General features: G+C 43.1%; 1 protein-coding gene across 7 annotated transcripts in view; it reads left to right on the top strand.

Moving 5' to 3' along the window:
* The window catches only part of LOC138763077 (copine-9-like), a 461486-nt gene that overhangs the window by 392789 nt on the left and 41358 nt on the right, over positions 1-27339 (top strand). For all 7 annotated transcript variants that reach the window (XM_069936658.1, XM_069936659.1, XM_069936660.1 and 4 more), the window contains 5 exons: positions 7355-7430; positions 15486-15539; positions 20668-20729; positions 20841-20887; positions 22800-22981. In XM_069936658.1, the coding sequence (XP_069792759.1) occupies positions 7355-7430; positions 15486-15539; positions 20668-20729; positions 20841-20887; positions 22800-22981 (421 nt within the window). The remainder of the gene's footprint in view (positions 1-7354; positions 7431-15485; positions 15540-20667; positions 20730-20840; positions 20888-22799; positions 22982-27339) is intronic.

Raw genomic sequence — 27339 nt, 5'->3', positions numbered from 1 at the left:
GGGGTTTGAATCCCACGCTATCTGTAAGGAGTTTGTACGTCCTCCCCATATCTGCATGAGTTTCCTCCAGGTTCCTCCCACTGTTCAAAATGCATGGGGGTTGGGACTGTAGGTTAATTGGGTGTAAGTGGATAGCATGGGCTCGTGGGCCTGTTTCAGTGCTGTTGGTTTAAAAAAAAGGAATGTGTAGTAACCTCAAGTGGCCATGGAGTCAGCTCACACAAACTGCATTCACCAGTTTTAGGGTTCAGATCCAAGGGATAACAGACTAAATGGGTAGATGAAGAGATTCTTGCTATCACAAGAGTTATGATCTGAAGTGCGCTAACTGAAGGAACAGTTGAAAGCAGCAAGTTTCAGAAGGGATACACTTGAGAAGGAGCTGTTTACCAGGCAATGGCCAGAGAACAATGGAGTGGCAATGGTTCTGTCCAAGAACTGCCATGAGGACTTTTTATGGCACACAGTAGTGATTTCATGAATTTGAATTCTTGGCTCAGAGCCTTGAATGGGGATAACAGTTGTCAGAAGTTCAGACCAGGAGATCACTGGAGTAACCAATCACTGAAGTGAGTGTTCTGCAGCAGAAAATAAATTTGTAAAATGTATGACCCAACTCTGGAGACAGACAGTTAGGATGGCACAGTTGGCGTGACACATAGATTCTCAAGGTGGGGCGTACGTCCCACCAGTTGGACATGGAAATATTTTGGTTGGGCATGGATCTTAAGAATATTTTAGTGGGGTGTGGGGCTTGGGAATATTTTAGTGGGGTGTAGGAATATTCTGGGAAATAATTAAGAAGTTGTTTTGACCATTTGAAAATGTTTGGTTACCAATTTCAATGATTGATTTTGTGATTTTAAAGGCAATGGATTTTCCCTCTTAGTTAACTCAGCCATTGCTGGTGGATTTATCTGAAGTTCCAGTGCAATACCAAGAGGAGTTATCTGAGTTGCAACATGATGAATCTGTGAAAACTCGTTCAAAATGAAAGGAATCATGATGTGGCTGTCTAACAAGATTGAAAAGAAATACCCAAACTCCACTACTTTAGCTAGGGAACTATTGATACATTTTTCCATTGTCTAATTTAGTAGAATGTGGCTTCAGTGCTGTTGGTGATTTGCTACAAGCTAAGAGGAACCAACTGGAAATTACAAAACATGGTGATTTAAGGTTGAAACTAACAAAATTAGTCCCTCAAATTGAAAAAAATCTGCAGCCAGCTTCAGGGACAAGGTTCCCACTGAAGTGAGGGCAATTGTTGAATGTGTGTTTGAGATGGATGACATATTGAGGTAGTAGTTGAACATGAAATATGTGTTCCAGTGCATTCCCGACCTTAATTACATTGAAATACACCTGCAGTAAATGATTCAATTAAAACTTCTTTTGAATATATAACTTTTTTCTGCTAATGGTGGGGCATACGTTTCTTTGAAAAATTAAAGTGAGGTCGAGGGCAAAAAAGGTTGAGAGCCACTGCCGTAGCAGTTAGTGTAACGCCTTGACAGTGCCAGTGATCAGGACCTGGGTTCAAACCCCGCGCTTTCTGTAAGGAGTTTGTATGTTCTCCATGTGTCTGAATAGGTTTTCCTCGCGGGCTCGTTTACTTCCATCGTTCAGGTGTATATTGGGTAGCATGGGCTCGTGGGCCAAAATGGTCTGTTACCATGCTGTGTGTCTAAATTAAAAAATATTTTAAAAGTTTAAAATTTAAAATACGCTGTCAGTCTGTGGAACTATAAATAGTGACAGAGCTCCACTGATATTTTTATATTTTAGAATGCCACAAGAAAACAGATCCATTTTCTCCCCATATGGAAATGGAAGAAATTAGAATATGAATTTAAATTTAAATTTTGTTTGTCTATTTGCAGGTCTGATGATTGATATTCTTTCATTAAAGTTGTGTTTTAGAGTTAAATCTTTGGGGAGGACCTGTGCATTGGAACAGCGAGAGATATTCAAAAGAATCTTTTTTTTTCTCTCACTCCCAAGTTCCCAGTTGTGTTAATCAATGTGAGATGTGTTTTGAAAGCTATTGAAAAATGGAACAAATAACCATGAGCAGTAATTGGGTCACACAATAATCTATTCATTCACTACTCTGCTTTCACATGGCTGAAATGTTAATGGCTTTAATTATTGGAAGATTTATTAAAAAAAAGTCTCACTTTTTTTTATTACTTGAAGATGTGTCCTGAAGATGTATTTGAATCATGTTTGTTTCAAATACACTAAGGAGCAGCAGAAGCAAGGATTTATGTTATGATTTAGTCTAGGACCTCATCACTTCCCTGATCCAGATGTAACTGGGACCATGATGCATCACTTCCATGATCCAAATGTAAGAGGGACCATAATGTATCACTTCCATGATCCAAATGTAACAAGGACCATGATGCAACACTTTCATGATCCTGATAAAGGTGTAACAGGGACCATGATGCATCCCTTCCCTGATCCAGATGTAACAGGGACCATGATGCATAACTTCGATGATCCAAATGTAACAGGGACCATGATGCAACACTTTCATGATCCTGATAAAGGTGTAACAGGGACCATGATGCATCACTTCCCTGATCCAGATGTAACAGAGACCATGATACATCACTTCCATGATCCTGATAAAAGTGTAACAGGGACCATGATGCATCACTTCCCTGATCCAGATGTAACAGGGGCCATGATGCATCACTTCCATGATCCAGATGTTACAGGAACTACACTACAATATAGCAAGACAGAGAAATACAAAAAATTTGCAGATGTTGGATTGGTATACTGAAGGAACTCAGCTGGTCAGGCAATATCTACAGGCAGAGGCACACAGGAGACTGCAGATGCTGGAATCTGAAGCCAGACACAATCTACTGGAAGAAGTCAGTGGGTTGAGGAGGAGCAGTGGGAGAAACAGAATGGTTTCAAGCTAAACCTGTTCATCAAGAACTCACGAGTAGGAGCTATGTACTCCTGGCTTCAGATTGAAATATGTTTGAGTGTCAGTTTGCTCTATATTAGAACCAGGCAATATCTGGCAGAGTGGTCTACCATAGCAACATTATAGCCTGATTGGATTCCTTGCTGATAAAAATGTTGATGATTCCTTTTTGCTCATTTTAAAGGTACAAGTGGCTCCCTTTAGTACGACAACAATGCAATGCCCCATGCTGCCTGTTTACATTTTCTTTCAGCCAGCACCAAAGTGCCCCTTTAAAATTATTCTGCAGAATTGCGTCTGTGGAATTGGACACTGTTAGGTGACTGTTATAAAGAGACCTCCTCAGAGAGCAGAGATTCCTTCCGTTCTCCCAGCATGGCTTTGGCAGCTCCTGGTAACACAGTTATATTTGAACCAAATTTTTAAAAAAGAAGTCATTATGAATTTTTCAGAAACCACAGGGGATGCAGAGCCAAGCAATTATTTTGATTAACTTTTTTTGACAATATGGGGTATATATTTCATTGTGGTATCCCATCCCTTTTGTAAGGTGAACAGACTTTAGAAATTGAGACTGATTCCGAATTGTCAAGCATCCATCTTTCCCTCTGATATTTTTTTTTAAATCATGTATCCATTTCATTGGGTAATAATGTAGCTATGCGCTACTCAAAAGAAGACACACACACATAGTGTAGTCAGGTTAAGCTCTGAGTTGTATTAGGGCTCAGGCCCGACTTTTATACCTGCACTGTTCCTGCCGTGGCCCCCCTTGGCTGACATCACAACATGCATAACAAAAGAGGGTTTCCTGCATAACAATGCCCTTCTTCCCTGCGCCCTGTCCCCATCTGTTGGTGCCATTTTGGGTTCGTTGGCCTTTAAGCTGCCCTTGCCATTCACCCGCCGGTTCACTTGTTGGGGCCAGTGCCGCTGTACGGGCTGCTGGTGCTTGGTTGTGCTCACCACCTGGAGCACAGGCTCAATGGCCACCACAGCGGGCCACCACAATAAATCATTTGTGTGCTATATGATAAATTTACCTCATTTTACCCCAAACATGGAGTCACTTCACCGTTGTGACTCCTGCTTTTCCTTCCATTGACATCCTGGTTTACACTTGGTACTTAGTGCTTGTAGTGAACCACTGTTACACCGTGATTGGCTGCTACCAACTGGACATGGCCCCTGAGGCCGATCCTATCCCTAGCCCCTTGCAGGCTACTCCTTTCCTTTTCATCTGATCAGTCAAGGAGGTGGATGGTTGTTTGATAGATGTTCCGGCCTTTAGCAATTGAAAGCCTGATTGTTTCACTACTCAACCTTTTGTGAATTATTGGTGTTACATTGGTGCTGATTGGTCAATTTGGCCTGCTGAATGGAAGTACCCAACTAATTTTCTGTGAACCTATCGCTGTGACTTGTGTTGGCCACTCCCAGCGTGTGAGATGGGCAAGTTGGAGAGAAACTCCAGTAAAGTCAAGTTTATTGTCGATTGATCATACAAGTACAACCTGACGAAACTGCGTTCTCCGGTCCTCGGTGCAAAACATCCAGATACACAACCAGACACAACACACATATAGTAGTAAAACACAAAAATCTGCAGACACCGTGGTTGAAGCAAAAACACAAAATGCTGCAGAAACTCAGCAGGTCAAACACCATCCTTCATGTAGCAAAGGTAAAAATACAGAACTGACATTTCAGGCTTGAGCCCTTCAACAAAGGATGGAAAAAAATGTCAAGAAGGACAAATGCATGAGAATATTATCGCCTGCTTGTCCCCACACCGTCCTGTCTTGGAAATCCATCACCATTCCATCAATGCTGGCCTAAGTCCTGGAGCTCCATGGCCAACAGCACTGGAGTGCTGTATGACTGGAAGGCAGCTCTCCATCACCTCTTCAAGGGCAATTGGAGACGAGCAATGAATGAGGGACTTCTCACTGGTGTCAATATCTTGCACATTGTGCACTAAGGAGATGGAGCATTCAGGTTGGTTGATCTACCTAGGTATAAAATCACCACACCATTAACATTACTGCTGCATTAATGTAACTTAAACAACAGAATTTATTTTTTGCTCATCATTTAATTATCTACTCCCTCTCCCTTCATGATATTTATAAATGATCTGGATGATGATACAGAAGGCTAGGTGAATAAGTTTGTTGATGACACGAAGATTGGAGGAGTTGGAGATGGAGCTGAAGGTTGTCAGAGGTTGCAAGGGAACATAGACAGGATGCAGTGTTGGGCAGAAAAATGGCAAATGGAGTTCAATCTGGACAAGGGTGAGGTGATGCATTTTGGCAGGACAAATGGAAAAGCTGAGTTCAGGGTTAACGGTCAATTAATTAAGGGCGTGGATGAACAGAGGGATCCTGGGGTTCATGTCCACACATCCCTCAAGGTGGTTGCTCTGGTTGATAGGAGAGTTTTAAAAAAGCCTATGGGATTCTGGGCTCTTTCTAAATTCATCAGATAACCTCATTTCTATCTTACTTTGATAAGAATAGAGAAGTCACATTGCAGCTTTATAAGTCTCTGGTGAGGCCACATTTGGAGTATTGTGTCCAGTTCTGGTTGCCTCATTATAGTGAGGATGTGGAGGCTATGGAGAGGGTGCAGAGGAGATTTACCAGGATGTTGCCTGGATTGGAGGGCATGTCTTATGAGGCGTTTAAAAGTGCTAAATTCTCCCTACCCTATAACTCTCCACTTTCCTTTCACCCATGTGCCCGTCTAATAGTCTTTTAAAGGCCCCTAATGTTTCTGCCTCCACCACCATTCCTGACAGGGCCTTCCAGGCCTCCACAACTCTCTGTGTAAAAAGAACTTCCCCCTGATGTTATACTTCCCTCCCTTAATCTGATACATGTGTCCTCTAGTGGTTGTTATTCCCACCCTGGGAAACAGGTATTGGCTGTCTATACCTCTCATAACTTTGGAGACCTCGATCAAGTCCCCTCTCATCCTTCTACGTTCCAAAGGAAAAAGTCCCAGCTTTATCAACCTTGCCTCATAAGATATGCCCTCCAATCAGGCAACATTCTGGTAAATCTCCTCTGCACCCTCTCCACATGCTGGGAGCACACAAAAGCCAATTCACACGTCGCCAACATTCCACCCGCCCTTCCTGTCATCACTCCCAGCCCCATCTGAGGTAGAATATCCTGTCCCATATTTTCCTCTCTGGTCACCTCAGAACTCTGGGTGGGATGGTTGGCATAGCGAGCAATGCAACGCCTTTCAGCGCCAGCAGTTGAGACCGGTTTTCAAATCCATCGCTGTCTGTAAGGAGTTGATACGTTCTCCCACTGTCTGCGATGGTTTTCGCCAAGGGTTCCGATTTCCTCCCACCCTTCAAAATGGACTGCGGCTGTAGGTCAATTGGGTATAAATTGGGTGGCACGGGCTCATGGCTGAAAGTTCATCTATCTAAATAGATAGATGGATGGATAGATAAATAGAAAGATAAATAAAAAGGCAGATAATTAGATAGATGGATGGATAGATAGTGGATGGATGGATAGATAGAAAGAAACTCAAGTTGAAACAAGTCATGCTCAACCCCAAGTGACCAGTTGCAAAGAAAGTTGATGTAACACCTTGAGGCATGACTGAATTTATAGCATAGGGCTCTATGCTATGAATTCAGTCATGCCTCAAGGTGTTACATAATGGAACTTTATCTGATTCTGAATATTGAGAGTCTGCGAAGATCGCCTTCTTCATCCGGTGCTCCCGCTGTGCTCTCCTCTACATCAGAGAGACTGGATGCAGAGAGGTAGATCACTTTGTTGGGGACTTTTGGTCTGTCCACCGCAATAGCGTCGATTTCCCAGTGGCCTTCCATTTCAATTCTCTATCCCATTCCCTTACTGCCATATCAGTCCATGGTCTCGTGCACTGCCAGACTGAAACGACCCACAAATTGGAGGAACAACTCTTCATCTTCCTTCTGGGCACCAGATTTCTGTAAACTGGAAGGAAAGGAGCAGGAGGAATGTGGGAAAGCCATCGGCTATAATCATCTTGCTGTACCTCACACCATCATGGCTAAAGAATGTGCCACAGTTTGTCACCTAACCGTATGTTTTATGGAATAAATTATATGTTTGAAAAAAATAATTGTCCTGTCAAAAGTTTTACTGTTGTAACATTTGTGACGTTAACACGTTGTAAATTAATGCACTGGGCTTCTTAGTCCAGTGAATGAAGAAAATTACAAATCCCAATTTGTATATTTTATGTCTAAACTGAATTTTTAGATTAAAAACCTAAATTGTGATTCCTTCAGTAGAGCTGGTATTCCCTACCCAACAGCACTGAAGGAGTTAATGTGTTTTCTTTCCTGTTTTTTTCTCTCCCCGGTTTCTCGCCCATCTTCGATGCAAGCCATGACTTCATTGGAGAGTTCACCACCAGTTACAGAGAGTTGAGCCGAGGCCAAAGTCAGTTCAACGTCTACGAGGTGAGTATAGGCTGCTGCTTGGTCCCTACGTCTTCCCGTCACCTTGCCCTTCCCTCCCTCTCCAGGCTTCTCTGGGTCCATACCCTCATATTCCTGACATCCCTGACTTGATTGCGTCCTGGAATATGCCTGTTCCCCCCCCCCCCCCCCACCCCACCGACCCCAAACCCACCTCACATCAGCAGCAATTCTTTCAAGTGGCTGATGTCCCTCCTTCTGCAATTTCCCTCCCACTGTCACACTATCTTTCCCATTCATTTTAGGCTGCTTCACTTATTACCTCAGTGCTCTCTTCTGCATCTCAGAGATTTCTTGAAGCTTCATTGTATTTAAAGGAGATGCATGAATGCTAATTGGGCAGAGTTGGTGACTGCAATCAACGGATGAAGTGGTCCTCTGTTCTTTGGAAGGAATGGAAGGCAATTTTTTAAAAAAGCCGATGTCACTGATTACTTATTTTATGGATACTAACGACAATCTAATAATTCAGAGAGTAAAGACCGATTTAAATATAATAGGCCCATGAGTCTCACGGCACCACTTGTTAAGTTTTCATGAACTTCTCAGATCCATCTCCCCAGACCCAGAGAGAGGAGAGCATAAAAATAGATTTGACTGTAATCCCTGTTTTTGGCCCGACGTCTATGATTTAATGAGGTAATGTCACGAATCAAATGTTGTTCTTTGGGCGTACTGCAGTCAGGGATGCATTTTTGAATCTGGAGAGAAAATATTTTGCCATGAAAGGAAAACTGCAGGGGTGTTGATTTACTCTCGTTTATTTTTCCCCAAACCCTCGAGCTGTGACACTGTTAATTCATTGAGGTGACAGCTAGCTATAGAACCATAGATTATTACAGCACAGAAACAAGCCCCTTTGGCCCTTCTAGTCTGTGCCGAACTATTATTCTGCCTAGTATCATGGACGCACCCAGTCCGTATCCCTCTAGACCCCTCCCATCCATATGCCTGTCCAAATTTTTCTTACATGTTAAAATTGAGCCCATTTCACTACTTCAGCTGGCAGCTCGTTCCACACTCTCTGTGTGAAGATGTTCCCCCTAAACTTATCCCCTTTCACCTTTAACCCACGTCCTCTGGTTTGTATCTCACCTACCCTCAGAGGAAAAAGCCAATCTACATTTATTCTGTCTTCTCCCTTATAATTTTAAATACATCTATCAAATCTTCCCTCATTCTTCTCCACTCCAGGGAATAAAGTACAAGCATGTTTAACTTTTCCCTGTAACTCAGTTCCTGAAGTCCAGGCAACATCCTAGTAAATCTTCTCTGCACTCTACCTTACCTTTCCTGAAATTAGGTGACCAAACCTGCACACAATACTCCAAATATGGCCTCACCAATGTCTTATACAATTTTAAAATAACATCCCAGCTCCTATACTCAATAGTTTTTGAGTGGTTTTCTCTTTCAAAATAAACACATGGATCATTTGTCAAAATCCGTGTTAGTTGGCTTCGTAGACTTCACATAGCATATGGGCTTCTTCACAGCCTTTCCCATCATTGGTTAGATGTTTTCAAAGTTTCAAAGATGCCATAATTAACGTAGAGGTTAGTGCAATACTATTAAGTCAGTGACCCAGATTTGTATCTGGCATTGTCAGTAATGTGTTTGTACGTTTTTCCTGTTTGCATGAATTTCCTCTGGATGCTCTGGTTTCCTCCCACGTTCCAAAGATGTACAGGGTTTGTAGATTAATTGGTCACATGGGTGTAGTTGGGTGGTGTGGGCTCAAGGGCCGGAACGGCCTGTGACCACGCTATCCCTGACCTGGGAAACAGGTGCTGGCCGACCACCCTGTTTGTGCCTCTCATAATCTTGTAGTCCTCTTATCCTTCTACACTCCAAAGAGAAAAGTCCCAGCTATGCTGACCTTCCCTCTTATTTTCCAATCCAGGCAACATCCGGGTAAATTTCCTATGCACCTCTAAATAGCTTCCACATCCTTCCTATAATGAGGTGACCAGAACTGAACACAATACTTTAAGTGTGGCCTCACCACAGATTTGTAGAGTTGCAACATGACCTCTCTACTCCTGAACTCAATCTTCCTATTAATGAATTTTCAAAAATTAAAAATAATTAAATCTCCTGCATTAATGCTAATTTGATAATTAGCTATACTGCAATATTTAGCGGGCCACACTTATTTTCCATAAAAGTCCTGCAATAACCTTGAATATTGGTCAACAATTAGATGGCTAACCTGAGGAGGAGGCTTCATCTTCAGTGCTGGAGAGGAGGAACATGGGAGTGCTAAAGACAAGACTGAAACCTTCATCCCAACCTCATTAAAACTTAATTAATTTGATTGATAACTAATAGCCATGTCGAATTATTACTGTCATCCATGAGTGGTATAACATAAGTTTTTTTATTATACAGTAAAGCCCCTATTATCTGGAATTCAAGCAACTGGCAAAAAAAAACCACTGAGGAAAATAAATAGTTTTTGAATAAATATGACTTTAATTAAAAGTTTAAAATTATGAAAGTAAATGATCTCTGAAGTAACACATGAACCTTTGGTGAAGATGGGAATAAATATCCAGCCAGCGGAGGGCTGTTTAAATAATGTTGTGTTTGAATAAAATGGCATCGCCCAGGAGGAAGAGCTGGTTGATGCGACTCGCCATGTGGGCGACTCTCTTAAAGGGTCTCCTTATCCCTGCTTAGTCAGACTCTTTATCTTTATTAGTATATTATCAGAGTCAGGATTTATTGTCATGAACAAGTCATGAAATTTGTTATTTTATGGCAGCGTCACAGTTCAAACATTTATATTTTAACCATCTTACAACAATACTATAAATAAAATAATAATAACAATAAAAGTGCACGAAAAGTCAGGCCTTGTCTGTGGTTCATTGATTATTCAGGAATCTGATGGCAGCGGGGAAGAAGCTGTCCTTGTGCCGCTGAGTGCTCGTCTTTAGGCTCCTGTACCTTTTTCCCAATGGTACCAGAGTGAAGAAGGCATGGTCTGGGTGGTAGGGGTCTTTGCTGTTTTTTGTCTGCCTCATTTAGATGTCCTCAATGGAGTGAAGTCGGGTGCCTGTGATGTCGCAGACTGAGTTAACAACCCTCTGGAGTTTATTCTTGTCCTGAGAGTTGGCGCCTTCATACCAGGCAGTGATGCAACCAGCCAGAATGCTCTCCACAGTACACCTATAGAAGTTTACGAGAATTTTCTGTGACGTACCGAATCTCCTCAGACACCCCACAAAGTATAGCCGCTGGCGAGCCTTCTTTGTGATCACATCAAGGTGGAGGCTCCAGGACAGATCCTCTGAGATGTTGGCACCCAGGAATTTGAAATTCTTGACCTTTTCCACTACTGAGCTCTCGATGAGGACTGGGTCGTATCCCCCTGACTTCCTCCTGAAGTTCGCAACCATCTCCTTGGTTTTGCCATCGTGGAGCACAAGGTTGTTGTCGTGACACCACTTAATGAGCTGATCTATCTTCCTCCTGTACACTTCCTCATTGCTGTAATATCATCAGAAAAATTGTAAATGGCATTGGAATTGTGCCTGGCCACACAGTCATGGGTGTATAATAGTAGAGCATTGGGATAAGCACGCATCCTTGGGGGTGCGCCTGTGTTGATGATCAGTCAAGAGGAGACGTTGTTTCCAATTCGTACTGACTGTGGTCTTCTAATGAGAAAGTCAATGATCCTGTTGCAGTGTTTCTAGCTTCTTGACCAGCACTGAGGGAATAATGATATGGAAGCCTTCATGTATATATAAAATAGGTATATTAGTAAGGCTTTATCTGATATATTGTGGGGGTTAATTATGCATAATGTTATTGTTTGTCTTTTGGGTGGGTCTAAGGAGGGGGAGAAACCTACAGATACAGCTATGGTTAAATGTTTTCAACGAATGTGACTGAAAATAAAGTGAAATGCTTTAAGGTTTATAAATTCATGCAAGTGAAGTTTGTTTAGTGTAAGTACAGTACAGGTACACAATCCTTTATCCAGACATCTAAAATCTGGAAATCTCCAGAAACCAGCATTTTTTCCCGGTGCTGGTACAGTGGAGGGAAAGAGAGAGGGAGAGACAGCAGCATGACTAGGTTGGGCGGGGGGAGAGAGACCAACAGCGCGACTCAGACGGGCAAGGGGAGAAAGAGACGGCAGCGCGACTCAGGTGGGAGGGGGGAGAGATGGCAGCGCGACTCGGGTGGGCGAGGGGGAAGAGAGATGGCAGCGCAATTTGGGTGGACGGGGGTGGAGGGGGAGAGAGACACACCAGCTCGACTGGAAGGGGATGGATACGGCAGCACGATTCGGGTGGGCTTAAATTTGGGGCAGTTGGCTTTTGTTCTGAAATCCGGAAAAATCCAGAATTAGGGTTCCAGATAAAGGATTGTGCACCTGTAGACTATTTCTGTCTTTTAAACAGTTTATTCTTAATGCAGGTGTACGAGTTAAGCATTTTAAGAGTGAGCCTCAAGAAACTGGAGAACTATTTTATCCGGCATCTACCAATCCCTCTAAGTGCCACATACCAGGGATTTTTACTACACTAGAAAACCTTAAATATATGGTGACGGCAATTTGATGGTGTAGATGAAGCAACATTAAACAGTTGCCTGTCCCTAATTGTTATAGAGAAGGTTGGCAAGCATTCTTCTTGAACTTTTTGGGGAGGGATTTCCCAAATTTAAATCAGGGATGGTGAAGAAAAGCAGATACAGTTCCAAGTTAGTACAGTGTGCAACTTGACAGGGAAGTACAAGTACCTCCCATTGGAATGGTTGGGTGCAGGTTTACACCCAGCCGCACCAGACAGATCAGAGCCAATGGTGCACTAGGCAGATATTCCATCTCATAATCAAGGCAGGTGAATTTTTTTTAAAACCATTTGCTCACTTTGGTGGAGAATGGTGCAAAGAATCTGAACAAGATGTGAAAATAATCAAGATCCACCGCTCGCATGTAGGTGAAGTTTTTCGGTGGGAATGTTGTTTTAGCAGAGGTTTTAATGATGAATAGGGGGGAGTCCCTGGAAATCTCTGTACAATTTCATTATCAGCAAACCAAGAGGTTTTCAGGGTGTACCTCAAAATGATGGCAGACAACTCCTGCAGGCTAGTTGTGCACAGTCAGGTCTAAAGAAAGTCACCTGTAAGACAAACCCAGTTTACTGCTCTCCTTTTAAACAGCTGATTCTCGTACAGTTTTCAGCATGGAAACAGGTAACGTGTCCATGTCATCTATGTTATTGATGTAAGCTGGTCCCATTTGCCTGTGTTGGGCCCACATCCCTCCAAACCAGTGGTTTTCAAACTTTTTCTTTCTACTCACATCCCACCTTAAGAATGCTCTGTGATTAGTAAGGGATTGCATAAGGTGGGATGTGGGTAGAAAGAAAAAGTTTGAAAACAACTCTTTTAATTATACCTCATTGATTGGTTATGTGCTCGGTTTCATAACTCCAAAGGAAATAGGCCAATTTTTCTCAAGCAAAATATTTCAGTAACAACTGGGTCTGGAGCAGTGATTCTCAACCTTCCTTCCCACTCACATCCCACCTTAAGCAATCCCTTACTAATCACAGAGCATCGATGGCATAGGGATGTGATTGGAAAGAAAAAGGTTGAGAACCCACTGCTTTAAACTTTTCCACGTACCTGCCTAAATGTTTATAACTTCCTTTGCCAACTCATTCCACATACCTATAGCCTGTGTCCTTCTGCTCTTTTTTAAATCCCCTCTCATGTTAATTCTCCAGCCTCTCATTTGAGACTCCGCTACCCTGGGAAAAAGACCGTGGCTATACCCATTTCCACTGCTGCTCCTCACCTTCCTATGCACCAGAGAGAAAAGTGCTGAACATTTTTAATTTAATTTACACATGCAGCACGATAACAAGCCCTTTTGGCCCATGAGCCCTTGCTGCCCAATTACACCCCCAGTACATTTTGATGGGTGGGAGGAAACCGGAGCTCCAAGAAGAAACCCACACAGACAGCGGCGGATTCGAATCCCAGGCGCTGTAGCAGCTACTCCACTGTGCTGTCTCCTAATGTGGGGAGAATTTAAACTGTCAGGTGCCCGCTGAAGGGTCTTGACTGTCCATTTCCCTCCACGATTGCAGCCTGACTCACTGAGTTGCAGCATCTTCTTTTATGGCACAGATTTCAGCATTTGCACCTTTCTGTGCCTGTATTGACAGCACTCAGTAAGGTGCTTATTGAATGGTAAATCACATTCCCCAAATTGGATATAATTTGACATAAATTCTAAATAAAATGTGGGGAATTCATTTCTATAAGTTTAATAAGTCACAATAATTCAAAATTTATATGCTGCACATATATAAATTCATATATATATATATATAGTGACATTTTCCATTTTCTCCCCATCCCTCCTCCCTCTCCTCCCCCCAAAATTAAACACAAATTTTTAAAAAGGGTGTCATCTGGTTATTATCCAATTTTTATTGACTTGATGAGTAATATTATATTCGGTAACATACATTATACTATCGCTTTAAGAGTTGGGGGGGGTTTGAGCCTGGCGATCACCAATGAACCTTATATATGGTCCCCAGATTTTGTTTAAATTGTCCAAAATTATCTTTTAAATGATAGGTAATTTTTTCTAATGGAATACAGCGATCTATTTCGATTTACCAGCGCTGTATTTTCAAAGATGTTTCCATTTTCCAAGTTGTCGCTATGCAGTTTTTTGCTACTGCTAAAGCAAACATAATGAATTGTTTCTGAGATCAAGCCAATTTTAACTGTGTCTTTTTCATTTATATTACTTAATATAAAACTTTGAGGATCTTTAGGTATTTTATTTGTTATTTGAGTTAATATTAGATTCAGTTCATTCCAGAAAAGTTTTACTTCCTCATATGTCCAAGTCGAATGAAATAGTGTACCGGTTTTTTGTTTACAACAGAAGCATTCATCTTATAATGTGGGATTCCATTCTTATAATTTTTGAGGTGCAATATATAATCTATGTAACAAATTAGATGACACCGTATTTATTGTATTTATTATAAGGCCATTACATAGTTCAGACCAAGTTTTGTTTTTTTAATCTATATAATATTCATTGAGAGATGTCGTAGATGTCAGGTAGATGTCGGAATTTTGTATGTGCTCTGTGGTTTAGTAAGGGATGTGAGTGGAGAAAAATAAGTTGAGAACCACTGAGTTAGGAATACCTGATCAAATCTAGTTGAGTTTAACTTTTAGCTGATCTTAGCAAACTTATAAAGCAGAAATGGACTTGATAATAGGATGTTCCAACCTACCTATTGATCGTATTTCAAGGTGAAGTAATGGACTTTTTCGTACACTGACTAAATTGAAGATTGGTGACCGCACTGTAATCTACAAAAATTTACTCTGCTTTCAAATCTTGTTGAGGAAAAAAAAAACCACAGAAATGCTGGAGGAACTCGGCAGGTCTCGTAGTGCCCATAGGAGGTAAAGCTAGATGACCTCTGTTTCAGGCCTGAGCCCTTCTTCAAGGTATTAGCAAAAAGCAGACAAGGCGCCTCAATTAAAAGGCTGGAGAGAAGAAAGGGCAGGGAGAGAAGCACAGATAGACAGAAGGACATGGATGGGAGAATAGGAGAGGAAAGGTGGGAATTGATCAGGGGAGGGTTTGGCTCTGGGCGTGCAGAGCTGGAGGGAAAGGAAACAGAGGGAAAGGGAAAGTGGGAGAGAGGGAGGGTCAGAGCGAGAGAGAGAAAAGGATAAATGGGGATGGTGGCTAGTGGAAACCAAAGAATTCTGGATGCAGACTCGGAGATCGTTTCTTCGTGCCCCTTGGCTCCATCCACCTCAATAATGAGGATTTCCCGGTGAAAACCCATTTCAATTCCCCATCCGATTCCCTTTGCTGACATGTCTGTCCATGGTCTCATGCACTGCCAGACTGAGACCACCTGCAAGTTGGAGGAACAACACCTCATCTTCCTCTGGGCACCCTTCACCCTCCAAATATTTAAATTTACCACCTCAGCCTGAATAATTCTTTATTGTTTCCTTTAGGTCTTAAATCCAAAGAAAAGAGGGAAAAAGAAGAAGTATGTGAACTCTGGAACAGTGAGTATCACCACACATTGGCTCCTGGAGCAGATAGAACATAGAACACTACAGCATAGTACAGGCCCTTTGGTTTACAATGGTGTACTGACCTATATATACCTACTAAAAAAAATCTAAACCCTCCCTAACTCAAAACCTGTCTATGAAACTCTTAAGTGCCCCTATTGTTCTGGTCTCCACCACCATTCCTGGAAACGCATTCCAGGCCCCCACAACCCTCTGTGTCAAAAAACATACCCTTGATGTCTCCCCTAAACTTCCCTTCCTTCACTTTCTACAGGTATCCTCTGGTGTTTGCTGTTCCCACCCTGGGAAAAGGAACTGACTGTCTACCTTATCTCTGCCTCTGAGAATCTTGTCTGTTAAGTCACCTCTCATCCTTTTTCACTCCAAGGAGAAAAGTCCCAGCTGTGCTAATCTTCCTTTATGAGACATATTTTCCAATCCTGGTAACATCCTGGTAAATCTCCTCTGCACCCTCTCCATAGCTTCCACATCCTTTCTGTAATGAGGTGACCAGAACTGAGCACAATATTCAAGGGTGGTCTCACTGGAGATTTTATTGTCACAGGACATCTCGAGACTTGAAGTCAGTCCCCTGATTAATAAGATTGATTGGGCATGGAGACAACATGATAGTGAAGTACCTTAAAACATAGCCGATAGAGGGCACTATTAATTGTCTATATCAGCATCTGGTTCACTGACTTCATTGCCAGATTTGTAATGGCTGAGAATGACATCATTCTCAAATATCTCCTCTGTTGTTTAACTTCAGACAAAGTTCTGCCTTTGCCCTGCTGGGTAGAACCAAACCACCGTCATGATTGCTTTTCTTTCCACTGCCCTGTAACTCTCCTGGCCAGGATTTAGCCTTGATCCACTCTTCTGCCATATTTAGATTGCTCCCCTTTCAGAGATTTTACATTTAAATTTAGACATATAGCACGGTAACAGGTAATTCCAGCCCAAGAGTTTGTACCACCCAATTTACAGCCCATTAGCCTGCGACCCCAGAACATTTTGAACAGTGGGAGGAAACCAGAGCCCCCGGGGAAAACCCCACACAGACAAGGGGAGAGCATGCAAACTCCTTAAGGACAGCGCGGGATTTGAACCCTGGTTCAGATCGCTAATGCTGTAAAGGTGTTGTGCTAACTGTGCTGTGGAACATTATCCACAGAGGTGAGGTTGACTGTTGTATGTACAGTGATAATGCCCAGCTCCCTCTCTGCACTGGCTGCCTTCAACTCACTTTTGTGCTGTTAAACAGCTTGTCTGAAATCTATAAGAATGTATGAACTAGGAGAAGGAGCAGGGCATCTAAACCTACACCACCTTTCATCAAGATCTTGGCTGGTTTTCCACCTTAATGCCATTTCACTGTACTATCCTCATATCACTTGGTTCCCTAAAATCCAGGTTGATTAACTACATTTCGGCTCAAAAGGTTGTCATAGCCAAAGGATGATGGAGGTCTTGAGCTCCCACTCAACACAAATGCTCTTCATGGTGTGCGTCTCAAACAGCCTCTGATAACCAAGTCTAGCTCCTGGCCTTCGCGTGTTCTCACTGACAGGAGAAGGGGCAAAGGCAGGTCAGTGGCATCTTGAAACCAGTTGTTTCGGGCAGATGGGGCTCATTAGCCACATCATCCAGGAGAGGGAAAACTCCGATTTCAAACCACCGCTCCCTTGTGGCTGTACCCACTCACAGGAAATGGTTTGGGCGTAAACCCCGTGGAAAAATCCGGAGCTCCAAAGGTGGCTGACTGTTGTACCCAGCATTGGCTCGGCAGCTCCTGCGATGCTGCTGGCACCAAGCTGTATCGACTTTCGTTGTTCCTTTAGACCTGTCATTAGCATGGAGGAGGGGGGTGGAGGATGCCCCATGGCATGGGCAACAGACGGATCTCCATATCAACTCTGCTTTCACTTCCACCATGGAGAGGCCACTCCAGCTTCGCTTTAGTGTTAACCTCATTTCTGAACCAACTGAGCCTTCCAGCACTGATGTTCCACTGTCTCTATGTTCAGTCTTTCACCCTGTGTTAAGATCATCTTTCCCAAGTCAGATTAAATTTGAAATTGTTCTCCTTGTATTTAAATTGCTTCACACCTCTCTATCACTGTATATTCATTGAGGCTCAGAACTGCCAAGAGGGGATAGAGAATGGAAGGATATCAAGGCCAGGATTAGCTGAGGTCATCAGAGTGAGCAGAGGTATGCAGGGGACAGCATGGTTAGCGTAGCTGATGCACCATCAACAATTACAAAAGACTGACGTTGTGAAACTGATGGGCTTTTGGCTGGAACAGCTGTCAACCTCATTGACTGTTCGAGGTAGAATGGAACGGGGAGCATGCAAAGGGACCATGGGTAGGATTGGTCTCGGGAGGCATGTCCAGCCAGCAGCAGCCAATCATAGCGTAACAGTGGTTTACAACAGTAGCGGGTTAGTGCAGCGCCTTCACAGCGCCAGTGATCAGGACTGGAGTTCGAATCCCGCGTAGTCCGCAAGGAGTTTGTGCGTTCTCCCCGTGTCTGTGCGGGTATTCCCCGGGGGGGCTCTGGTTTCCTCCCACCATTCGAAATGCATGGGGAGCTGAAGGTTAATGAGACGGCACGGACTCGTGGGCCGAAAGGGCCTGTTACCATCCTGTATGTCTAAGTTTAATGCTGCCAAAAAAAACCAGGTGGGCTGAATGGCCTGTGTCTCAGAATCTTTTAAGTCTTTGCAAATACAATTTGATAGATTTGATGTTACGGTGCATCTAAACCTACACCACCTTTCGTCAAGATCTTGGCTGGTTTTCACATAGCTTGATCTTCATAAAATGAACAAAGTCACATTTGCATCAGTGAGTCAGTGAGAAATTACTGAACGGGGAAAGATGACCGAGTTCACGAGGTTCTAAATGAAGCTGAAGACCCTGAGAAAATGTTGCCTTAGCTTTCTGTATTTTGGAATGGATGATTTCCATCTTTCAACCCAAAAATAACTCTTGCCCTCACACTTATTGGAAAGTGAAATATGAAAATAGAATTATATAAAGCGGAGTTCAAGAGAACAGATCAACAAGTGACAAGAAATTGCCACACAAGCCTATTAGGCATTCAGGCACTTCTATAATCAATAGTAATTTCCAGCTTTGCTGCTCTCTCAAACCTAGTTTGTATTCTTTTCCTGTGAACATAAATCATTACTGCAGCAAATGCGACAGCTGGAGAAGGCAGTAGATGGAAATATGATTTGCAGCAACATTTATAGAGCTGAATTTTGTGTCATCAAGCCCAATTAACTGCTTTCCACTGGCCTGGGAGTATGTTTTTTTTTCACCAAATATTATTGGCACTCAACATGTTTCCTATTGATTGTTTCTTCCCACACAGAAAAATTAAGCTCTTTTTCCCAGTTACTGCACAGCATTATAAAGGAACCTCTGCTGAACTGTGGCAGCTCTACAAATCTCTGGTGGGAATATTGTCTTCAGTTCTGGTCACCTCATTACAGGAAGGATGTGGAAGCTTGGGAGAGGAGGCAGAGGAGATTTACCAGGATGTTGCCTGAATTGGAAAATAAGACTTGGGAGGCAAAGTTAGCAGTTCTCTTTGGAGTGAAGAAGGATGAGAGGTGACTTAATAGAGGTCTCCAAGGTTCTGGGAGGCAACAGATGAGGTGGACACCCAGCACCTATTTCCCAGGGCAAGAGTAGCAAACACCAAAGGACATCTGTACAACGTGAAGGGAAGGAAGTTTCGGAAGACACCAGAAGTATTTTTTTTTTACACAGAGTTGTGGGTAACTGGAATGCTTTGCCGGGGATGGTGGAGGAGGCTGAAACATTTTCGGGCATTTAAGAGACTTTTAGAGAGGCTCATGGAGGAAAGAAACACAGAGGGTTTTGTGGTCAGGAGGGTTTAGTTTTGTAGGTATGTGTGGGTCGGCACAACATCGTAGACCAAAGGGCCTGTAATGTTCTGAGCTCTATGAATGTAAAATAAAGGTTAACTCTGCTTTGAAAAGTTATTGAAAGACCTTGGGAACTATGAATCAGAATTTATCGTGAACAAGTCATGAAAATCAGTGTTTTGTGACAGTATCACAGTTGTACATTCATTTTATACCATCTTACTACATCACTGTAAGGAAAATAAATAATAACAATATTAGTCCACAAAGAGTCAGGCCGTGTCTTTGGTTCATTGATCATTCAGGAATCTGATGGCACCGGGGAAGAAGCTGTCCTTGTGCCGCTGAGTGCTCGTCTTTAGGCTCCTGTACCTTTTTCCCGATGGCAGCAGAGTGAAGAGGGTGTGGCCTGGGTGGTGGGGGGTCTTTGAGGATAGAGGCTGCTTTTTTAAGACACTGCCTCATGTCGATGTCCTCAATGGAGTGAAGTCTGGTGCCTGTGATGTCACAGGGCAAGTTAACACTCTGGAGTTCGTCTCAACGCACACAGGCACAGACTTACCTCTAGCAACAGATTTCCCATCCTGACAAATAACCAGTATCTCAATAGAATGGCTGTTGGACAAAATGCTTGCAGAAAATTTTTGAAAGAATTCCTGCTTTCTGCTCCGTGTTTTCTTCCAGCTGACAACTGGGTAAAAAATGGAAATTGCCCGATACGTCATAGATGCGACGGAAACATAGTTACCCAAAATGGCGTCCTCCATGTACCCCAAGTTTCATCCTCAAAACAACGTGCAGCATTTCTCAGAGAAACACAAAAGCCGCAGATCCCCACTATCTTGAGCAGGAAAGAATTGCTGGAAGAACTCAGCGGGTCAGTCAGTCTCCATGGCTAGAAATGATCAGTCACATTTCTGCCCATGGATGCTGGGTTCCTGCAACCATTCTTTGTCTGCTGCAGACTTTCTGAGTTCACTAATCTTATTAATGCAGGCCCTTGTGCCTGGTATGATGTTCTCTCAGCACAAAACCCCACAGGGTAACATTCAGGAGATTGCCCTTGCTGCTAAAGGAGCCTGTAAAAATTACTGAACTATCCAAATTCCCTCTTAGTGTGTACAATGGAGGGAGAATGAATAGTCCCTGAGATTGTATCACAAGATCGTCATACCATGCTCACTCTGATTTTTCTCTATTTCTTCTTACCAGGTGACTCTCCTTTCCTTCAAAGTGGAATCTGATTTCACATTTGTGGATTACATTAAAGGCGGGTAGGAATCAATCGTACTTTGATATTATTGCCTGTTAAATTCTGTAGTTTAAATGTAAGGTCGTGCAGTCATCATAACTATTGAACCTCCCTGTTATTGGCTGTCTTCCAGAACCCAGCTAAACTTTACCGTGGCAATAGACTTCACTGCATCTAATGGTAAGTTTGAGGAGGACATCCATCCCTAAATACTCTATTTTTGTGTGCTGGTACAGTAAAGCACCTGGGGATTGGTAAATACCAGATAAGTTAATTTTCTGGTTGCTTGATTGGCGAACTAACAGTGAGGAACGCCAATTTTAAACCTGCATTTTGTACCTATTTACTTACCATGAATTTTTTTTGGCTTGAGTCTGCCGGTTGCTTGCATTCCAGAGAACAAGGGTTTTGCTCTATAATGTCCTGGCCAGTGTTCCCAAAGGGAACGACGAGCATTCAGCTGCTCCCAAGGCATTAGGGTGGGAAATCTGCTTCCGAAATCTGGCAGCCAGAGCAGGCGTGGGATCAGGATCCCTGCACATTTGAAAGGGAATTCCCAACCTGGAGATGAGGAGAAACAGGCTTATTTTCGATTTTACTTTTATATTTTACTTAGTTCTTTGGTTAGTGCCTTACTTTTCATGCACTTTTTAAAAATTTGTTGTGAGGTGGTTTATATGAATGTTTGCATTGTGACGCTGCCACAAAACACCAAATTTTCTGACGTGTTCATGACAATAAATTCTGATTCTACAATGTATGTATGTTTTAATTAATTTTCTTATCTGGAATAAAGTCAAATTAATACAATGTCGAACAATAATATGTGAGCATACTTGGTCGCATTGTATATTTCACAATGTCTTTGCCTGGATTGGGCTATTAATAGCACCTAATCGCCCGAATATGCCTGAGAGTGGCTGACCTCGGAAGCTAAGCAGGCTCAGGACTGGTCAGTACTTGGAGGGGAGACCTCCTTGGAACACCAAGTGCTGCAGGTTTCTGTGAGGGGCGCTGGACAATGTGGCGACTCTCTGCCTGCCTTAAGCTGGACAAAAGTTAAAGAATTTCATGTATGTTATATTCTAAATATAGTGTTAAATGACAATAATGGAACCTTTACCAAGTCACACTCCTGTACTCACATGTTGGTCCATGGCCTTCTGTACTATCCCACCCTAATCACCCACAGATTGGAGGAACACCACTTTATTTTCTGTCTGGGCACCCTCCAGCCACATGGCATGGACATTGACTTTATTGCTTTCCATTAAACCTCCTGACCTTTTCTTTCCCCCCCCCCTTCCCCTTTTCCTGTCTTTCCAGTTCTTCCACCCCTTCCCCCTCCCCCTCACTGCTGCTGTTCCCTCCCTCTATCATCTCCTTTGCCACACCCCCACCCCACTCTTTTGTTCGGACACTTGCCAGCATTTTGATGGAGGGCTCAAGCCCGAAACGTCGATTATGTATTTACCTTTGCTACATAAAGGACACTTTATGTGTGGACAGCATCGAGTCCACGCTGCTGAAGATCCAGCTGCGCTGGGTTGGTCACGTCTCCAGAATGGAGAACCATCGCCTTCCCAAGATCGTGTTATATGGCGAGCTCTCCACTGGCCACCGTGACAGAGGTGCACCAAAGAAAAGGTACAAGGACTGCCTAAAGAAATCTCTTGGTGCCTGCCACATTGACCACCGCCAGTGGGCTGATCTCGCCTCAAACCGTGCATCTTGGCGCCTCACAGTTTGGCGGGCAGCAACCTCCTTTGAAGAAGACCGCAGAGCCCATCTCACTGACAAAAGGCAAAGGAGGAAAAACCCAACACCCAACCCCAACCCACCATTTTTCCCCTGCAACCGTGTCTACCTGTCCCGCATCGGACTTGTCAGCCACAAACGAGCCTGCAGCTGACGTGGACTTTTACCCCCTCCATAAATCTTCGTCCGCGAAGCCAAGCCAAAGAAGAAGAAAGGACATTGTTTCTCCAGCATTTTGTGGTTTTTTTTTTAAATTTCAACCATGGTGTCTGCAGAATTTTGTGATTTACCTTTTACACAGTTCCTTCAGATTGATGGTTCTGTCCTCCTACAGGGAACCCATCGCAGCCCACTTCCCTTCACTACATGAACCCCTATCAGATGAATGCATACGCCATGGCATTGAAAGCAGTCGGAGAAATCATTCAGGACTATGACAGTGACAAACTCTTTCCAGCATTAGGATTTGGAGCCAAACTACCGCCGGATGGAAAAGTATCCCATGAGTTTCCTTTGGTAGGTGAATATTACACTGGACAGCAACAGGGGGGAAACTACATGTAGCTTGAAGATACTTTGGCACGGAGGCTCTGAATTCTCAATATCTTCAATGATGATATTTTCCCCCCATTAAATGTAAGAGATGTAATATTTTACTCCTCATGTTAGTGGAAGATTCTTTTCTTTTATCTTAATATAACCAGGCAGTTGTAAATGAATCTGTCCCGCCAGGAGAATGCCAAGGGTAGATGCACTTCTGCTTTTGAATTGGTTTGAATGTCAAGCTCCAAATACCATATAGCCATCTGATGATTACAGCACCGAAACATGCCAGTTTGGCTCTTCAAGTCTAGGCCGAGCACCTTCTCCCACCTTCTCCATACCCCTCTCGTCCATATGCCTATCCAACTTTTCCTTAAATATTAAAATTGTGCCCTCATCTACCACTTTGACCAGAAGCTCGTTCCACTCTCCCACCACCCTCTGAGTGAAGAAATTCCCCCTCATGTTTCCCCTAAACTTTTACCCCTTCAATCTCATTCCATGTCCTCATGTTTGAATCTCCCCCACTCTCAATGGAAAAAGCCCATCCACACTGTCTCTTTCTGTCCCCCTCATAATTTTAAATAATTCTATCAAATCACCCCTCAATCTTCCTCACTCCAGAGAATAAAGTCCTAGCCTGTTTAGCCTTTTCCTGTATCTCAAACCCTGAAACCCAGGCAACATTTTTGTAAGTCTCTCTGCAGGCCTTACCAATGCCTTGTACAACTTCAACATGACATCCCAATGTGCTGTGGCTCATTTCCCATCCTACTGTTGTCCCCATACCCCTGCAAATCTGACTAAAACCAGCCCTTTAATTTTCTGATCCAAAACCAGGCTGTTAGCGAAAGTAAAATGATGCAGAGCTTCATGGTTACATATAATTCCAATGAATGTTTCCTGTGACACACTCTTGTCCCAACAATTATTTTAAAATGCAATGAGCCAATCTAAGGTACAATTTTCACCACGAATCATACTGCTTGACCAGTACAGTTCCAGTTCCACAATTCCCAGGGTGACACAATTGGCATAGCAGTTAACTCAACACCTTTACAGCGCCAGCGATCAGGACCTGGGTTCGAATCCCACGCTGTCTGTAAGGAGTTTGTATGTTCTCGTGGGTTTTCCAAGGGGGGGGGGCTCCGGTTTCCTGCCACCGTTCAAAATGTACTGTGTGGGGGCGGGGGGAGGGGGGTCACAAGATTACAAGATAAAGGAACAGAAGCAGGCCACTAGACCCATCAAGTCTATTCTGTGACTATGCCAAGCTGAATTATGCTCACACCTAGTTCCAAATTCCAGCCTTTTCCCCATATCTCTTGATACCTTTACTAATGAAATTCTTATCCATTTCCTGCTTAAATACTCCCAATGATCTGGCCTCTAACTTTAAGACTATGACCCCTTGTCGTCGATTCACCCCTTATCTACATCCAGTCTGTCAAAACCCTTCAATATTTGAAATGTCTCCATGAGATCCCCTCTCATTATTCTATACTCCAATGAATACAGTCCAAGAGCTGCCAAACCTTCCTCATACATTAGCCTTTGCATTCCAGGAATCATCCTAATAAATCTCCTCTGCACCCTTTCCAACAACATCACATCCTTTCTAAGATAGGGGGCCCAAAACTGTACTCTAAATGGGGTTTCACCAGTGCCCCATTAACACCTCTCTAATCTTATACACTATTCATCTTGAAATCAATGCTGGCATAGCATTCTCCTTCTTCACTACCAATCCCACCTGGACATTAACTTTTAGGTTTCTCTGCACGAGGACGCCCAGGACTCTTTGCACCTCCGAGGATTGAATTTTCTCCCCATCCAAATAGTTCTCTGCCTGTTTATTTCCACTCCCAAAATGTAGAACTGTACATTTCTCAGTGTTGTATCTCATCTGCCATATTTTTGACCAGTCTCCCAATCTGTCTATATCCTTCTGCAACTTTGCAATTTCTTCAACACTTCCTGCTCTGCCACCTAACTTGTGTCATCCGCAAATTTGGCCACAAAACCATTCATTCCACAATCCAAATCGTTAATATAAACTGTAAACAGCAGCGGCCCCAAGACCGACCCCTGCGGACCACCACTTGTTACAGGCAGCCATCCTCAACGGGATCCCTTAATTTCAACCCTTTGCTTTCTGCCTATCAGCCAATTTTCTATCCAGTCTAATAGCATCCCTGTAATTCCATGGACCTTCATCTTATTTATCAGCCTAGCATGCGGGACCTTATCGAAAGACTTTTGAAAATCAAAATAGACCACATCCAGGCCTCCCCTTTGTCTATCCTACGTGAGATTTCTTCAAAAAACTCCAATAGTTTGGTCAGGCATGATCTACCCTTTACAAAACAATGCTGACTTGGACCTATCTTGTCATGCATTTCCAGGTATTTCATAACCTCATCCTTGAGGTTCGACTCTAATATCTTCCCAACCACCCCCGACATCAGACGAATAGGCCTATAGTTTTCTTTTTTCTGTCTCCCACCTTTCTTAGAACAGTGGAACCACATTTGCAACCTTCCAATCCCCTGGAATCATGCCAGAGTCTATTGATTTCTGGAAGGTTGCCACCAATGGGTCCACAATCTCCAAAGCCACCTCTTTCGGAGCCCATGGGTGTACCTTGTCCGGTCCTGGAGATTTATCAATATTTAATCCATTCAGTCTACCTAGCACAATTTCTCTAGTATCCTGAACTGAATCTAACTCTACTCCCTGAAGCCTCCATCTGTTAGGGATATTACTAATGTCTTCTATAGTGAATACTGACATAAAATATTGATTTAGTGTAGATTAATGGGGCGTAAATTGGGGGGTACAGATTCGTAGGCCGAAATGGCCTGTTACCATGCACTATGTCTAAATGTAAGAGTTTTTTAAGAATCACATTGGGCTTAACACAGAACCTGAGGCTAATTAAGGGCATAGTGGTTAGTGCAACGGTTTTACAGCGCCAGTGATCAGGACTAGGATTCGAATCCTGCGCTGTCTGTAAGGAGTTTGTCCGTTCTCCCTGTGTCTGCATGGGTTTTCCCCGGGGGCTCCAGTTTCCTCCCACCATTCGAAAGCTACCGGGGGTGCAGCTTAATGGAGAGTAAATTGGGTGGCGTGGACTCGTGGGCCAAAATGACCGGTTACTGTGCTGTATGTCTACATTTACATATTTTAAAAATTTACTAAATCCTGTAGGCCTTTCAAATAATATCTAGTGAAAATTAAAGAAGGCCAATGAGGAATGATTTGCTCTGATCTGCAGTCTGTAACAAAATCATTTACTACTTTTATACAGACTTAGTTAAATCCAGGTCAAATCTTCCCTTTGTGAGCTTGAACCTACCTCACGGTTGTCAAAATTGCCACCACAGCAGATTCATTCAAGCTCGTAAAGCAAGTAAACTAACAGTAAGGAATTTTGCTTCTTCCTGAACAAATTTAACAGGTGCAGCCATAGCTCTCTCATTTCTAATTATCCAAGTAAATTATTTCCTGATGTTATAATGTGCCTGTTGAGTAAATTACAGCAAATGTATTTTATCAATTTATTGCTATGTGTTTACTTATATCCTGTCTGTGAGCACTGCTGTGTGAAGAATTCAGACACAGAGTCCACAGACTGTGTAATTGGCTTTAATCAGCTTAAACGTACACACCAGGTCTCAGTACACACCTGGCTCTACGTGCCCAAAGGGGCCGGCTCAAGTCTTTACACGAGCTGGTGATTGACAGCAGGAAGGTGGGGCCAGCCTCCCAGGTTGCCTTCCTGCAAGTACAGTGGTTTCCCCCTGCAGTAGGCTGGTAGGAGTGCAGCCAGTGTAGTGGTTGTATCACCACACTGTCAGCTATCCTTAAATTGCAAGGACTAAAGCACTCTTAGAACACTGTGGTCATCTAATTCTCAACAGGGGCCACAGCACATTTAAAAGGAGGGGGAGGGGGAGAGGGAGAGGTCATGGACTGAAATCATAAAATATTTTAATTTTTTTTGTGGTAGGTAGACAAGTACACATGAAACCAACTAAACTTGACTGCTTCACGGGGAAGGGGGCCCATTGGCTTCGAGCAGCATCCCAAAGGGGCCACAGTGAGAAAAAAAAAGATTGAGAATGGCTTATCTAACCCATCCTCCTTTGATATGTTACCCGTGTATTTTCACAAAGGAATTAACTTATGACTGTGTGTTTGAACTACAGTGGTTTAGCTTCCTCCAAGGTTCACTCCTGGTAGGCAGTCAATGGATCCCAAAATGCTCGTGGATCCCTGAAGGAACTATAGAAACCTGCAGCACGGAAAACAGGCCATTCAGCCCTTCT

The sequence above is a fragment of the Narcine bancroftii genome, chromosome 5 (assembly GCF_036971445.1).
Source record: "Narcine bancroftii isolate sNarBan1 chromosome 5, sNarBan1.hap1, whole genome shotgun sequence".
NCBI classification, from domain to species: Eukaryota; Metazoa; Chordata; class Chondrichthyes; order Torpediniformes; family Narcinidae; genus Narcine; species Narcine bancroftii.
Note: the sequence above shows the minus strand (reverse complement) of the source record. Positions and strands in the feature narration are given on the sequence as shown.